The sequence below is a fragment of the Mustela nigripes genome, unplaced genomic scaffold (genome assembly GCF_022355385.1).
Source record: "Mustela nigripes isolate SB6536 unplaced genomic scaffold, MUSNIG.SB6536 HiC_scaffold_218, whole genome shotgun sequence".
NCBI lineage: Eukaryota > Metazoa > Chordata > Mammalia > Carnivora > Mustelidae > Mustela > Mustela nigripes.
The window spans coordinates 367,475-383,094 of NW_026739627.1; the positions used below are offsets into that span (position 1 = coordinate 367,475).

At 41.2% G+C, this 15,620-nt stretch overlaps 1 protein-coding gene across 10 annotated transcripts in view; it reads left to right on the forward strand.

Annotated features, from left to right (window-relative positions):
* The window catches only part of PPFIBP1 (PPFIA binding protein 1), a 45,019-nt gene that overhangs the window by 23,280 nt on the left and 6,119 nt on the right, over nt 1-15,620 (forward strand). For 7 of the 10 annotated variants that reach the window (XM_059387181.1, XM_059387182.1, XM_059387183.1 and 4 more), the window contains 12 exons: nt 980-1,095; nt 2,071-2,127; nt 3,432-3,492; nt 3,848-3,877; nt 5,737-5,908; nt 6,391-6,423; nt 8,555-8,687; nt 8,974-9,102; nt 10,591-10,741; nt 11,421-11,532; nt 11,680-11,768; nt 15,427-15,549. In XM_059387181.1, the coding sequence (XP_059243164.1) occupies nt 980-1,095; nt 2,071-2,127; nt 3,432-3,492; nt 3,848-3,877; nt 5,737-5,908; nt 6,391-6,423; nt 8,555-8,687; nt 8,974-9,102; nt 10,591-10,741; nt 11,421-11,532; nt 11,680-11,768; nt 15,427-15,549 (1,206 nt within the window). The remainder of the gene's footprint in view (nt 1-979; nt 1,096-2,070; nt 2,128-3,431; nt 3,493-3,847; nt 3,878-5,736; nt 5,909-6,390; nt 6,424-8,554; nt 8,688-8,973; nt 9,103-10,590; nt 10,742-11,420; nt 11,533-11,679; nt 11,769-15,426; nt 15,550-15,620) is intronic. The other 3 variants (XM_059387186.1, XM_059387187.1, XM_059387180.1) reach the window with 1 other exon arrangement.

Genomic DNA, 15,620 nt, shown 5'->3' on the forward strand with positions numbered 1-15,620 from the left:
GGAAGGTGTTTTTAGGCATTTTTACTGTTGCTGCTGTAGTATTATTAAGCCAAGTGTTTTAAGTGGTATCCACAAAGAACTGGTTTGGGGGGTGCCTAGGTGGCTCAGTCGTTAAGTGTCTGCCTTCTGCTCAGGTCGTGATCCCAGGGTTCTGGGATGGAGCCCCTCATCAGGCTCCCTGCTCAGGGAAGTGGGAAGCTTGCTTCTCCCTCTCCCACTCCTCCTCCTTGTGTTCCCTCTCACCATGTCTCTCTCTGTCAAATAAATAAAATCTTAAAAAAAAAAAAATCTGGTTTGAACAACATTCTATATTAGACTAGTGATAGAAAATAAAGTGAAAACAGGTGTGTTTACAAAGCACTTTACCCAAATCTCATCTCAAATCATGACAACCCTGTCAGGTAGGCATTGCCATTCTCATGTTACAGAGGAGAAAACTGGTGCCCAGTTAAGTGACTTGCATAAGGTTAGAACCAAAGTTTTTACTAGGGCTTAAAGTTGTCAGGATCAACTATTGACTTACTTGATGGTATTATGTTTTATTCAGAACCAAGTTCAAAAATGACCTTCCTTGGGGCACCTGGGTGGCTCAGTGGGTTAAGCCTCTGCCTTCAGCTCAGGTCATGATCTCAGGGTCCTGGGATCGAGCCCTACATCGGGATCTCTGCTAAGCAGGGACCTGCTTCCCCCCTCTCTCTGCCTGCCTCTCTGCCTACTTGTGATCACTCTCTCTCTGTCAAATAAATAAATAAAAACTTAAAAAAAAAAAATGACCTTCCTCCAGAATGTTTTCTCTGACTTTAACAGTCATTGATGTTTATATCCAGAGACCATTTTATAAATAGAAGAATAGTGTTTTTAAACATAGGTGTATGAAATTTTTTTGATGGACCATGTAATTGTCTCCGTTATTTTTATTTTATCTCTGTGACTTCTGTCTTATTTATTGGATTTTTTACTTTTTCTAATTACATTACAGTTCCACACCAGCATCTTGCAAGTTTCAATCCCTTCATTACTGCCAACATCTAAGGGCCTGGAAACGTCTGAAAGCGCAAAATTGCCTCCTCAACCAGAGACTTCATTCGAAGAAAGGTATGTCATTTATGACCCAACATTGCAATATAAATGTTCAGCAGAGTAGATCAAGCAAACACAAGAGTGCATTGCAATTTATTTACAGACACAGGTTTTACTGTGAGAGGCAAGAAACTGTAAGGCATGTGCCAGGGGACCAGTGTAAATCAATCACTACAGTCAGTTCTGGATTATTGAAATAAAGGGTGTGAAGCAAGAAGTCCTAGGGCAGGAGTCCAGGGAGGTGTGGTGTTCAGGTTAGAGAGAGATTTTAGGGGACTCAAGTTTTATGTCCTAAGTCATGGGGAGCCGCCAGTGGGTCCCAAGCCCCATAGCAATGGTCATGTGGCCCAGGCTGTTCGGAAGAAGGATTTGGGACAGGGATACAGTAGTTTCTCCATTAACAAGTAGAATTTTGAGGGAGCATGTTCTCAATTACTTAACCTTATAATGAGACCAAATAAAAGAAAATATAATAGAATATTTTAGGGGCACCTGGATGGCTCAGTGGGTTAAGCCTCTGCCTTTGGCTCAGGTCATGATCCCAGGGTCCTGGGATCGAGCCCCACATAGGGCTCTCTGCTCGGCAGGGAGCCTGCTTCCTCTTCTCTCTCTGCCTGCTTCTCTGCCTACTTGTGATTTCTCTGTCAGATAAATAAGTAAAATATTTTTTTAACCAAAGAAAATATAGTAGAAAATTTTAAAAGAGAGGGGCAGCTGGGAATCCTCAGTAAATTCAGCAGCTGACTCAATCTCAGCTCAGGTCTTATCTCAGGGTTGTGGGTTCAAGCTCCATGCTGGGCATGGAGCCTGTGTTTAAAAACAAAACAAAACAAAACAAAACACACATGACTGTTTTAAAAGAGAAATTGCTTCCCCAGCACAATTTTTTGTTTTTTTGACAGTTCTGCTTACTTAGAATATATATGGTCTTTTACTTGTGAAGCACACACATTCCATTTTTTTTTCCTTTTCTTTTCTTTCTTCTTTTAGTGATGGAAAAATAATCCTTGATGCTTCTGTTGAAACCCAGCCGTGCGATAGTCTTTCGTAAGTCATGTTCTTGAATGTGGAAAATGTCATTGATACCTGGGAGAGAGGAAGCTTCTGACAAACTCACAGTGACCACTGTGAGAAGCGGATGACTGAGGCCTGAATACATTAATGCAGGTGTGGTGGTTGGATGTCAGGGAAAGGGGAGGTTGTGAGTTAACAAAGAGATACTTGCTCATGGACTGTTATCCATTATCTCGTGCCAAGTGTTTGCACGGCTTTAGCCTTCCTTCATCAGTTTTCATGTGAAGTGCAGTGCTTTGAATTTCAGGTTTGCACTGGCTTGCATTTTGACCCTAGCAGAAAAGAGACACAGAGAATGATGTAATGGCTGGAAAGGCTGCAGTAGTTTTTTGCATTCTCCATGTAGTAAACCGGTCCATTATCTATGTTTATCCAAGTTCAAGTCTGAATTAGGAAAATCTCTTACCAGAGCAGTATTCAAAGATGAGATCTTCTCTTTTCTCACCAATATCTTTTACTTTATTTGATACTGGACAAGTCTAGTAACTTATGTACACATGAGTACATGAGAATTGCCTTTTAAAAGTTTGTGTATGTGTGTTACTCTGCTTCTTAGAGCTTTTTTCTCTCTCTAAACTGGTCACCTGTTCCTGACTTCCATTTTTGAAAAGACAGCCCTGTACACTTGAATGCTAGTTATGTGAAAGGGAAAAAAATCTCTGGATGTTTACAGTGTCACTTCGCCTTTGCAAGGATAGCAAACAAATTATTATGGGCAGCCAGAGGGATTTTTCTTGTATGCCTCGATCAGAACTGTAAAATGAACTACTTGGCCAGATTCAGAAAATGGATTCCTTTGTGAATTGAAAAGTAACACTTCTGTCCTTTATTTTAATTACAAGGATTATATATAAATAGTATGTGAGTGTTTTAGAAGTTCCCTGGTATATTAACTAAAATTTAAATAAAAATAAAAAATAAAAAAGTTCCTGGTCTAAATGTATACATAAAAGGATACACCACTGGTCCATGGAAAAATGCTGGTTTATTTTCAAATGTTGACATCACAAGGAGAGTCCTAAGTGTTTTTCCAGCTATTCTAACACGTGTGGGACATTTAGAGTTATTGGCAGGACAGTTAACCACCTCTGCTTTTAAAAGAACTCAATGTTATAATTTAGTAAAGCACATAAGTGACTGCCTGAATCCGGATTTTCTTTTATGACCAGGATTCAACCCACACACAGTTTTAGTTTCTTTCCAAGATATTCTCCTAAGAAACAGTGGCACCAGAGCCACTTATTATTAATCCTAATTACTATTATTGTTATTTTTAGAACTTCAAGTCTGCAAAAGTCCAGCAGCCTGGGCAATCTGAAGAAAGAGTCATCAGATGGGGTTGGTTCTGTGTTGTTTCTCTGTCTATTACCCTGAGACGCAAATATTTAGGGATCCTCACATTTTCCCATTTTCCAAAGAAAACTCTCAAGAAGAGTTTGAGGTTTCTCTAATGCAGATTTATTAGATACCACAGTTAATGGTAAATATTAAGAAGGGTGAATATGAACAGTTGAAACTAGTGTATATAATCACAACTGAAGACTAATTAGCCATTATTGGAAATAAATGGAACTGAGATTGTATAGCTTAGAAGTAGATAAAAGTTTATTTTAATTTCTAGAATTGTGTGTAACAGTTTGTGAATATATGAAGCCATTCCTATAACAATCTAAAATATTATTGTTTTGAACAGGAAAAGGAGTCTGTTCAGAAGCCTCCAGAGGTAATTTTTATGTCCAGATTACAATGGAAAAATGTTTGTGATGTCTGATACATGGGATTGCTTAACTGTCTCCAAAAAACCCAAACTCAGAACCTCCAAAACATGTTATATGAAAGAAGCCAGATACGAAAGATCAGATAGTCCACGATTCCATTTATGTGAAGTATGTAGAGTAGATAAATCCATAGAGACAGAACACAGTTTGGCGGTTGCCAGAGATGGAGAGGGAGGAACGGAGAGAAACTGCTTCCAGGGGGAGGGGTTTAATTCAAAATGATGGAAATGTTTGGGAGCTAGGTGGAGGTGGCAGTTATATAACACCGTGAGTGTACTTAATGTCCCCTAATTGTTCAGTTACTTTTTATGTTTCACCTCAATAAACTGTTGGGGAGGTACAAAAAACAGACAAAACCCCCAACTCTCAATCAGGCTAGTGATATTCTTAATTATCATATTTGGGCTTCCTAAGACCTCACAAAACATCCTTAGGTCACCCGCCCGAGAACAGCTGTTTATTTAATATAACCACTGTGTATACAGCAAACATTTTGGTGTTCTGTTTTTTTGTCTTTTTTTTTTAAAGACCTCATCAACAAGGGCTCTCGTTCTTCCTCCAATTTTCAATCATTAACTCTGTAAAGGCTACCTTCTGGTAGGCCACTTCCAGATGCACTCCCTTGACTGCTGGCTCTGAATGCCTTGAGTTGTAATGTAGGTGTCCCTGATAAGGCACGGACTGTGCACACAGCTGTAATTACAGGCATCCTTTGTCCTTTTTTGTCTTGCCAATTCAATAAATGATTAAATGATTTTGACTTCTGTGGTGAGACATAGGTAATAGTTGCACTAAACTGTGGCATCTATAAACTTGTAGTTACGATGCTTGTGTCCCCTCTCCCCTTTCTCTACCTCTGCAAAAACAAAAACAGAGGGCAGGAGATGTTAGAGGAATGAGGGCATGCAAATCAAAGCATCTTTGGATCCTACTAAAACAATATAATAGATCATGTTACTGGAACTGCTAATTCAAATAACGAGAAAGCTAAAAAATCAACAGTACTTAGAAGTATAACTTAATTACAGTTAAGTTTCGCGATAAAGACCTTGACCTATTAGAGACAGCCAAAGAATCTTCTGAATCGATGAAGAAAAATTTAATTATAACAAGTTTAGTTTTGGTGTTAAGTGTATCAAGCATGTCATAGCGTTTGAAAGTTGGTGATCCATGTCGGGTAACTTGCAGGCAAGGTAATGAATATGTCTCAGAACACCCTCTCAAAAACAAAATGTTTAACGGTCACTGGTTGTGTCCTCATTTGACTAGTAATTCCTTGAGTAGAATATTTAAATAACTGGAGTAGAATCTCTTTCTGCTGCTGGTGTAGAAGCTTGGAGATAACGCCTACTTTGCACAGTGATTATATTACGCTGGGCTTCTGATGCAGTTACGGTGCAAAGACTGTGAACTGCATTGTAGCCTAGTCCATGTCATAACCATTCGAAAAATAGGAAGCCTGCTGGTATTCTGGTTATGCAGTACCTTATTTCCACGTCATTCGGGGAATGAGGCAAATAAAATAAAGCTTGAGAATTTCTATGTCCTAAATACTTCACATCTGAAGCATGCCGGTTATAGGTCAGTGATGAACATGTTTTTGTTGCTGCTCTTGCTTCCTAAGTAGCTTTCAGAACTGACTTTCTAAATTGTAATATGGTGCTTGGTGTTCATAATCAACTTACCAGTTCTGTGATTCTTTTAAATAAAATCACATGTGTAACAGATCAGGTGTTGTGCCCAGCGTGTACTCCTAATTGTGCACAGCCACGCTGTGTTCCATTTATTATTACTTGTCTTTTAGGATAAAGCTCCTGTAGAAAGCAGCCCATTCAGGGGCCTCCCTCCGAAAGCTCCGGGGCGTGATGCATCCGTGGACGACAGCCCCTTTGGCACTCGGAAAGCCAGATCATTCTTTGGGCGTGGCTTTTTAAAAATAAAAAGTAACAAGAGGACAGCAAGTGCACCAAACTTGGGTACGTATGGCCAGCGTGCTTTTGCTTTAATTCACTCAGGACGAGGACAAGGTCAATCCCCTCCCTTACCTGGTTCATTGATCTGTGCGTTTCTCGTTCTCAGAAATGAAGGTGAATGAGCTGGGGGAAAAGTTTGCAAGAAACTGCCCCCTTGGGTTTAATTCGGTGGTAAAGATAGCTCTGTGCAGGCCATCACCCTGCTCTTCTTGTTGGAGTATAAGTGTAGAGGAAAGACCAAAACCCTTGACACTCTCTGACTTCATTGTAAACAGCTTCTCATCTGTTTCGAAAGTGGACCAATTAACCCCATATTGTTCCTGCTAATGGAGTCTGCGATGTTGGAAGCACAGCGCAGTGCTTGCCTTTCCTCCCCCTGTGTGTATTTTGTGAGTAGGACTTTGAGCTGTGTTTCATTTTGTCATTCTCCTGTGTTCTCTCCATTGGGCTGCGTGTGATTGTGTGCGTTGTTGGGATATCTGAAGATCGTAAACGAAGTGCCAGTGCACCCACCCTAGGTATCGTACCCCTGCATGCCAGCCTTCGCCAGTGCTGTCCTCCAGGCTGACTAATCCTTGCTCTTGGCATCTGCGATCTCTAGAAAGCAAGCTGGCAGCGATCAGAAAATGTTGTCCTCGACTCCAGAGAGTTCCTTCCAACTGCTGCTAAAGTGAACTCTCTGGAGAGCCTTTGCTTCCCAGCCTACGTGCTGTTTTAACCCCTGCTAATGACACCTTGCCAGGAGCTCTGGGAGGACCCAAAAGCGCACGGCACCCTCAGAGTCCAGGGCAGGACTCTCCTGCCTCGTACCTTCCAGCTTTCTCACCCTTCCAGTGCCTCCTGTCTCACACTAACTCCCAGGTCCTGACAGTTCCTTCTCCATGTCTCCATTATCCCCAGAGAGCAATGTTTTCAGCCAAATCGAGAAGTCTGTAGAAGACATTGCAAATGATTGCTTTAGACTGACTTTTCTTAAGGGAATGTTCTTCTGACATTTATTGCTTTGAAGATGGAAGTGGCATTTAGTGACACTGGAGGAAGATTTCTGGGATATTTAAGGAGCCTCCCCCAGAGTGATTTTAGGAGAGGGGAAACTCCGTTTTCCTTTTTAAAAGTGTGGGGCATGGGAGGGAGGAAACATCCTCAAAACAAAAAAATGAAAACAGGATGCTTTTAGAATGAGGGTGAGTTAGGCAACATTTTCTGGTATACCTGTACCCATGATGGCTTTGGGGTTTGGATGGAAAGGTTCCTTTGGATTTTCCCTGAGATACCCATACACCAACTCATGTGGGTCAGCACAGGTTACTTTTCTCCCTTTGCAGTCTTACATTTCTAGAATACACATGGGATAAATAAAATCCAGACAACATTTTCAAATGTTTTTGCATCTTTCTTAGAAGAAATACATTGATAATGCTAAGAGCCCAGTGCTGCTTATTATAACCTATAATCACAGCTGTGCTTCGTAGAAAAGTCAACCTCTGCAACTTTTGTATCTTGCTGAAACACCATTTCTGTGATTTTTGTACAACTTTTTCTTTCCCGTAAAAGTGTCGTCTCACACTGAGGAAACAGTACTGCTTGTGTTTGTTAGTGGGGGATCATGTCTTAAGGGGCAGGTAAAAGAATTAAGAAATAGAGAATGCTGGGAGAACTGGGCATAGGAAATTTGGATGTTACTCTTTCAAGGCAGAATCAACAGACACTGATTTTATATCAAAAGAAAAATGTGTGCATATCCAGTACAGTCTTTTCTCAGTAGGACATAGCAAGTTATAAATAGGAATAACTCTCTTGAAAAAAGACTGCCAGGGCTTGGTGACTAGGATCTGATGTAAATGCCAAAGGAGAGGAGGGAGTGAAAAGAAAATGCCAAAGAGTGTGAATGGGGAGTAACAGGAAGAATATTAATTAGTATCAAGGGAATATTGAATAAGAAAATCTAAGAGAATTCTTCTGAGAATTGGATGGATTTGTTGAGTCTAAGATGTTCCTGGCACAGCACATTGGGAATATCCATAAACGTTCAGATCCTGAGTCTGGGGAGAGAGATTAGGACCAGAGATTGTGATACTGGCTGCTTATGAATGAGGGAAGCCATCATTTTGTGCCAGGCACGGAGTGGGTGAACTTGTTCAGAGATCCTGCTGGCAGGAGCCTAGAACAGAATCTCGGAGTGGAAGAAGAGGAGAAAACAGGTCCTATAGCAGAGAAGAAACGATCAGATGACAGATCTGGGAGATTGTCCTAACAAGATGAAGGAGATGATGATTTTGAAGAATGTGGGAAGAATGTCAGCAGTACCAAGTGCTGCAGAAAAATCGAGATTAATTTAAGTGATCTCAGATCACTTAAAGAATGTGGCAATCCTATCCCACCTTTGAACTTCAAAGAGGTGGTAATTTGTGAGTTAATGAATTTAGGCACAATATCATATGCGATATTATACACATCATTCACTGATACACAGCAGACGGTAAAGCAGAACATAAATTTGTGTTCCATCTGTAATATTTGTAGGGTGCTCTTTACAGACCAACAGAAGAAGAATTTGTGAACAGTTGCTAAAGTTAAGAAGGGTAGCATCTAGTCATGTTCATTCCGTACTTTAAAACTCACCAAGTATGTATTCTGTTCTTGGAATAGCTGAAACAGAGAAGGAGACAGCTGAGCACCTAGATCTGGCTGGTAGATCTTCCCAGCCGAAAAATTCGCAGATATCTCCACCATCGCCGGATTCCAAAAAGAAATCCAGAGGTATCATGAAACTCTTTGGAAAGTAAGTAACACAGCAGACAACCGGAGGGGGCTTTGTGTTGTGTGTTGCTCAAATGTAGGAATAAATGGAAGATTGCCTAGAAACAAGTATGCAGTTGTAAGGCTTGGCTGTTCCTTTGATGGAAGGAAGATTGTGATCTGGGATGCACTGACTCACTGGGTCTCAGTTAAAGTGTAAATCCAGACGTCTTTTCTGACCATACATAAGCAATGTTCTCATTAACTTTAAAGTCCTAAGGTCTCCTCAGGTCTCTACAAGGCAATGTGATGTTGTTTCTTCTATTCAGACTTAGGAGAAGTCAGTCAACTACATTCAACCCATATGACCTGTCTGAGCCTGAATTTAAAAGAGGAGGGACAAGGGCAACTGCAGGGCCACGACTGGGTTGGTCTCGAGATTTGGGACAATCTAACAGGTGAGAAAAACTGAACGAATGGACTTTGACATCTCTACCCACATGTCCAGGCTATGAGCACTTGCAATGTTAGTATTGTCCCTGGGCTGAGCAGTAGAATCCCTTGCTTACCCCTTTGCCTGGCAGAGGGGTCCGTCATCTTTAGCACAGTGCGGGTTGGCAGTGGTTGGTGAAAATCATGCAGAAGATGAGGGCTACGTGAGCCAGGGGAGGAACCAAAGCTAAAGTGTCAGCAACATCTGTGTAAGAATGATTCTTTTGACTTCAATCTGACTGAGAAAATAGTTACCCCAAGTACTCTAAAGCATAGCTCTAGAGAGATGGGCTAACATAGCGGTTAAGAGTAGGTTCTAGAGACAGACTGCTTGGATCTGATTGCTGGCTTGGCTGCTTCCTGTAACCTGGGTGACCTTTGAGCAACTACATCCATACTCTACGCCTCCGTGTCCCCTGGTATGAATTAGTCTAATTATGAAGATTAAAGGAGTTAATATGCGTTGAGTATCTGGTAAATAGTAACTGTTCAGTGAACGTTAATGACTAATGGATTCTGTGAACGCACCTACATAAATTCATTAAGACACAAATTCTAACGGAATTTAATCAGGATTAAATAATCCTGAATTTATCAGGACTATGTAATGCTTTATCTGTTAAGACTCTAGGAACTTTTCCTACACCCTTACCACAATTGAGGGCTGTTTTGAAATTACTGTACTGACCTACTGAGCATGAGAAGGATGGGGTTGGCAAACATCTAGCACAAACCATTACACTTAGTCTTTGGAACATGGTCTCTCCTACCCTCGCAGAAGACTGGGCACAGGTTTTATCAAGGAGGAAACCCTGGCTTTCTCCAAACATATGAAGGTCTCATTTGCCATGTGTTCTCTTTATACACAGTAGAGGATCTCCTTGTGCTGTTTTAAAAAAAATAAAGAAAATTTTTGTTTATCTACATTTTTTCCCCCAAAGAGGAACACGATTTACATGTCAAAGTAGAAAATTTGACCCAGAAATTACTGTGATTATGTTTCCCTGTACTCAGTGATGGCATGTTGCGCTCTTCTCACTGATAACCATTTGGAGAGAAACCATAATTCTGCTACAGTTCAAGTTAGACTTGATTTCTTTCCATCTAACCTAGTGTTTTCTGTTTAGAAATTCAGTCTTCAAACCACGTTGACTGAAACTAGTACAGTGACTTGACTTGTTGGTTCAACTTGTTTTTCTTCCACAAATATGTTTCTTGCTCAATCATATTGAATCTTTTGTGGTTTCATTTGAAATGAAAGCTGTGGTCCTTTTGAGGTAACTTTCAATGCCAGTACCACCTCCCCTAAACATGGACTGAAGAGTAAGCTTTTCACGGTCAAATAGGGCATTACTAGGGAATTTCTACATTAATTCAGTATAAGTTGGTGAACCTTGAGAAGCCACAGGGCTGGCTTGGAATTGTTCTTCACACAGTTGTTCGTTTTCTTATAGTGACTTGGATATGCCATTTGCCAAATGGACCAAGGAGCAGGTTTGCGATTGGCTTGTGGAGCAGGGCTTGGGGTCCTACGTGAATTCAGGCAAGCACTGGATTGCATCTGGCCAAACACTTCTGCAGGCTTCTCAGCAAGATCTAGAGAAGGTGACTGCTTCTCTGTTTTGTTTAGACAATGGCTACTGAGAAAGAGAATATGATTGTAGAATTGTTTTATACTCCAGAAAGGGGAGTGGGGGGAGCCAGTCAGTACTCTTGAAAAACTGTGTTTTCTGCTTCACACTTTTTTTTTTAATTTAATCGCATGGATTTAACAAGAAGGACCTGATCTTAATGATTCCTTATGAATCATTTCGCATAATATTTTAATGAGAAATAATTGTATAGACATAATAATAAACCTTAAGCTCGTATTTCTCAGAATCTTTGTGAGGCTTTAGCATTGGCCCAACTTCTCAGTGTAATGTATGCAATTCAACTTTACTTTGCAAAAAGGAAAAGGAAAGAGCCCTACATCTTACGTCAAATTATTTAACATATTTCCTAATTGTTTAACCTTTTGTACAGAAAGAATAGAATTCCAGTCTTGCTGAGGAAGGAGCCTACTAGGGAATGGAACATCCCACTAAACTAGTTGCTGTGGTCTTGGCTTTCTAGGGGCCTTTTGTTCAGCAACATTTCACCAACTTGACTTGGCATGCTGACTGAACAGGATTGTCGGGTCTTTAACACTGGCTTCGTTTGGGGGGAGCTGGCATCTTTTGCCAGTGGCATCTAGCCCATAGTGACAGAATGGTCAAACCAGTGTTTCTGCTTATTATTTCAGGAACTTGGGATTAAGCATTCACTTCATCGAAAGAAGCTCCAGCTGGCACTGCAAGCCGTGGGGTCTGAAGAAGAAACCAACCATGGAAAGCTGGATTTCAACTGGGTTACTAGTAAGAGATTTTAAATTCACTCATTCATGAATGAGTAAATGAGTGACTGACTGAATGAATGAATAAATGAATGAAGCTGCTTTTTCTTTTGAATCACAAGTACAGGTGTTGCGTGGCTTACTAACAACACCGATTTCTCTCCTGTAGGGTGGTTGGATGACATTGGTCTCCCCCAGTACAAGACCCAGTTTGACGAAGGACGGGTAGATGGTCGAATGCTCCATTACATGACTATTGTAAGTGATTGGCTCCTGGGAGTTGGGGAAGGGGAGTGTCAAATTGCTTTTCTCTGGAAAGACACAGAAATAGTGAGCAAAATACATTGTTTTCACAATGATTCCACCAGAGTTTCAGGGTGTTGCCTTAACTTGAGAAGAGCCAGAAGAGTTTCTGTTAAGTTGAAGTCAGAGGATTTGGTGATTGCAGTACCGTTGGGAAATTTAAAACTTGGATTTAAGCTGTATGAAGGCTAATCTAAACTCAGCTCTCCAGGAAGATGGTTTTATGTATATTCGACAATGTAGACACTGAAGTGCACGCTTTGAAGGGGTAAATTTTCGCATAATTTTATATGCGAATTATATGTTATGAAGATGCTTTGTTTTATTTTATTTTAGATTTTATTCATTTATTTGAGAGAGAGAGTGAGATAGAGCACGAGCCCGGAGAGGGTCAGAGAGAGGAGGAGACTTTCACTAAGAAGGGAGCCTGATGTGAGGTTTGGTCCCGGGACTCTGGGATCATGACCTGAGCCGAAGGCAGCCACTTAACTGACTGAGCCACCAAGGCGCCCCTCTCCTAACGATGTTTAAGAAATAGAGTGTAGAGTGTCGAAGCCCTGGGGGTTTCTGAGTTACACATTCCTATATGCAGTGACTGCTCAGAAGAGACCACCCTGTTGACCTGACCTCTAGAGACCCGTCTCCTCTCCTCCCTTCTGCTTTGGAGAATGTCACCCAAAACCTGCCTCCTTTCTCTCGTTAGCCCCGTTCCACGAGGGGAGTAATCGCAGAGGCAAGAAGTAGGCTGAGGTGGACTCTCTGATTCCTGCATTACTGTTCCGTATTTTTATCCTTCCATCTAAGAGGTAGACGGACTTTACAACAGTGGAAGAGACGGTTTCCAGGAGAGCTTGTTCTAGATTCCGCAGTCCTGTTAGTGCACTGCTGCTTTAGATTCTTTTCTTTAAAAGGCCTTTTGTGAGCTACGCTCTGGAACCAACCCCGAGAAGTATCTTCTTTAAGTTTGTTGAAAATTTGGGGCATCTGGGTGGCTCAGTGCGTTAAGCCTCCGCCTTCAGCTCAGACCATGATCTCAGGGTCCTGGGATGGAGCCCCGCATCGGGCTCTCTGCTCAGCAGGGAGCCTGCTTCCTCCTCTCTCTCTCTGCCTGCCTCCCTGCCTACTTGTGATCTCTGTCTGTCAAACAAATAAATCTTTTTTTTAAAAAAAAGCTGTTGAAAATTTCAAACAGCTTATTTTTCAATGTCAGAATTGTGGGGTTCCTTTCATGGGATTCATTTTCTTCTCTGTCATTGAACCAAAGTCCGTACCTTGGTGGGCACCTGCTTGTAATAACACGAGCGCGTGGCACATTGCATGTATACTGTGTGCCAGACACTCTTCCAAGCTCCGTACTCCTATGAATACTCCAGTTTCAGCAAGCCTTGAGGTGACATTCTTGTTATCCCCCAGTGTTTAGGTGAGGGAATGAGAAACTTGAGAAATGGGGTAGCTCAACCAAGTTTCCACAGCCAGAAAGCAGTCAGAAGTCACAGGGTGTTTGAACCTAAGATGTTTCCAGATTCCTCCTCTTAATAGCTCAGCCTGCAACAAATTCAGTAAATACTTGCCTGCTTGTCTAGGTAGGTATGCTTCTGCACGAACGTGAGTAGATTCAGGCTTAAAACCACAAGAAAAGTGCACATAAATTTTGTGACTATAAAAGAGTAAATCATCTTAGACAATTAGACCTCAAAAGTTCTGAGTCACAAAAATACCTATTTGAACATGGTATCCTGGGCTGGATCCTGGAATAGAGAAAGGACCTAGTGGAAAAACTGGTGAAATCTGAGTAAAGTCTGTAGTTTTAATTACCATTTTTTTGTTTATGTTAATTCCTCAGTTTTGATGACTACATTATGGTTATAGAAGGTGTTAACCATTAGGGAAAGCTGAGTGAAGGATATATGGAACTATTATCTCTCTTTGGCAACTCTTTGGTAAATTAAAATTACCTAAAAGATTTTTTTAGGGGCACCTGGGTGGCTCAGTGGGTTAAGCCCCTGCCTTCGGCTCAGGTCATGATCTCAGGGTCCTGGGATCGAGCCCTGCATCAGGCTCTCTGTTTAGCAGGGAGCCTGCTTCTCCCTCTCTCTCTATGCCTGCCTCTCTCCCACTTATGATCTCTCTCTCTCTGTCAAATAAATAAATAAAATCTTAAAAAAAAAAAAAAGAAGAAGAAGAAGGCGGTGGCACCTGGGTGGCTCAGTGGGCTAAGCCCCTGCCTTCGGCTCAGGTCATGATCTCAGGGTCCTGGGATTGAGTCCGGCGTCGGGCTCTGCTTAGCAGGGTCCTGGGATTGAGTCCGGCGTCGGGCTCTGCTTAGCAGGGAGCCTGCTTCCTCCTCTCTCTCTCTGCCTGCCTCTCTGCCTACTTGTGATCTTGCTCTGTCAAATAAATAAATAAAAATCTTTAAAAAAACAAAAGATTTGTTAAAAAATCTAAAAATAGTATCTGTTTTGATTTAAAACAGCCCTCTAAAAAAAATCTCTCAAGCTAAAATAATTTGCATTGTATTTACATTGTAATCACGTATTTAGATTTTTTTAAATCTGAAAAACTTGAATTAGTTGAAACTGACCCACGTGGAAATGTTTTGAATGGGTGTCTCAATCTTAGATTAAAATGTGTTGAATGCCTTCTAACTTACCATAAGGAAGTGCCTTAAAGAAATTGATCCAAAAAAAATTCAGGAAATAATTTTGCTGAGTAGCTTTAAGAATTTAAGCTGATTGTCCAATATTTTTATTTAAAAACTATTTCTATAATAGATTATCACCCCCCCACCACCAACAACAAATGTGTTTATCAGTAAGGTGTGTCTAAAATGGATATTTTTCTTGTTTTATTTTCTGGGTGTGTTTGGAAATAGACTGGTGCTTATCTTGACACTGCCCTCCACATCACCTTCTGAAATAATTTGTTTTGGTGTGTTTGGTATGTTTGAAATGTTCCCAATAACCACAGACAGGAAAGTTACACCTGGAAGGAACTGATGGTGATACATGTTGCTACTAATAACTTCTTCATGTCTCTTTTCTCTTTAACTCTCACCAAAACCTTCTCATCGATCAACATAATTTTCCCAAAATTATTCACAGACTCTGCTGGATAGAGCATAATAATCAAGAACTAGAGATTCCTTGAGGCTTGGGGAATACTATAACAGAGATACTTTTCTGATTTTCTCCCAAATGGTGATGTGCCTTAGTTCAGCAAACCTAGTTCTGCTGTCCTCACTGAACATCATGTGCTCTTAGCTCTTTGCTTTATCACACCGAATCAAAGTGTAACCCAGCCAATTCCTTTCCAACTGTGCTCTACAGAGCTGTGGGGTCTCACGATCCTGTTTCAAAGTGTCTGGAAGAGAAACAGGTGAAACTTGGCTTCTGTTGATACAACACTAATTTTTTGGTTGTTGTTTTTAATTTGGGGTCCTGGAGAGGATTTTGTTGGGAACAGGAAAAAAAGTGTTCTGTTACCAAATAAAGGGTTTGAAAATACAAGCGCTCGAGGCCTGTTGGTAGAGGGGTTTCCCTGAGAAGGTCCTCCTGCTCTAGGCCAGCTCAGTGAACTCCTCTTTTTGTTGTTGTTGTTCTTTTTTTTTTTTCAGGATGACTTACTGTCTTTGAAGGTCGTGAGTGCGCTACATCATCTCAGTATCAAAAGGGCTATCCAGGTCCTGAGGATCAATAACTTTGAACCGAACTGTCTGCGGAGGCGGCCGTCTGACGAGGTAGCACCTGAGGTTCAGATTCCTGCTGCATGCGCTCTCCATGCACGGGACAGCTGTGCGGGCAAAACAGA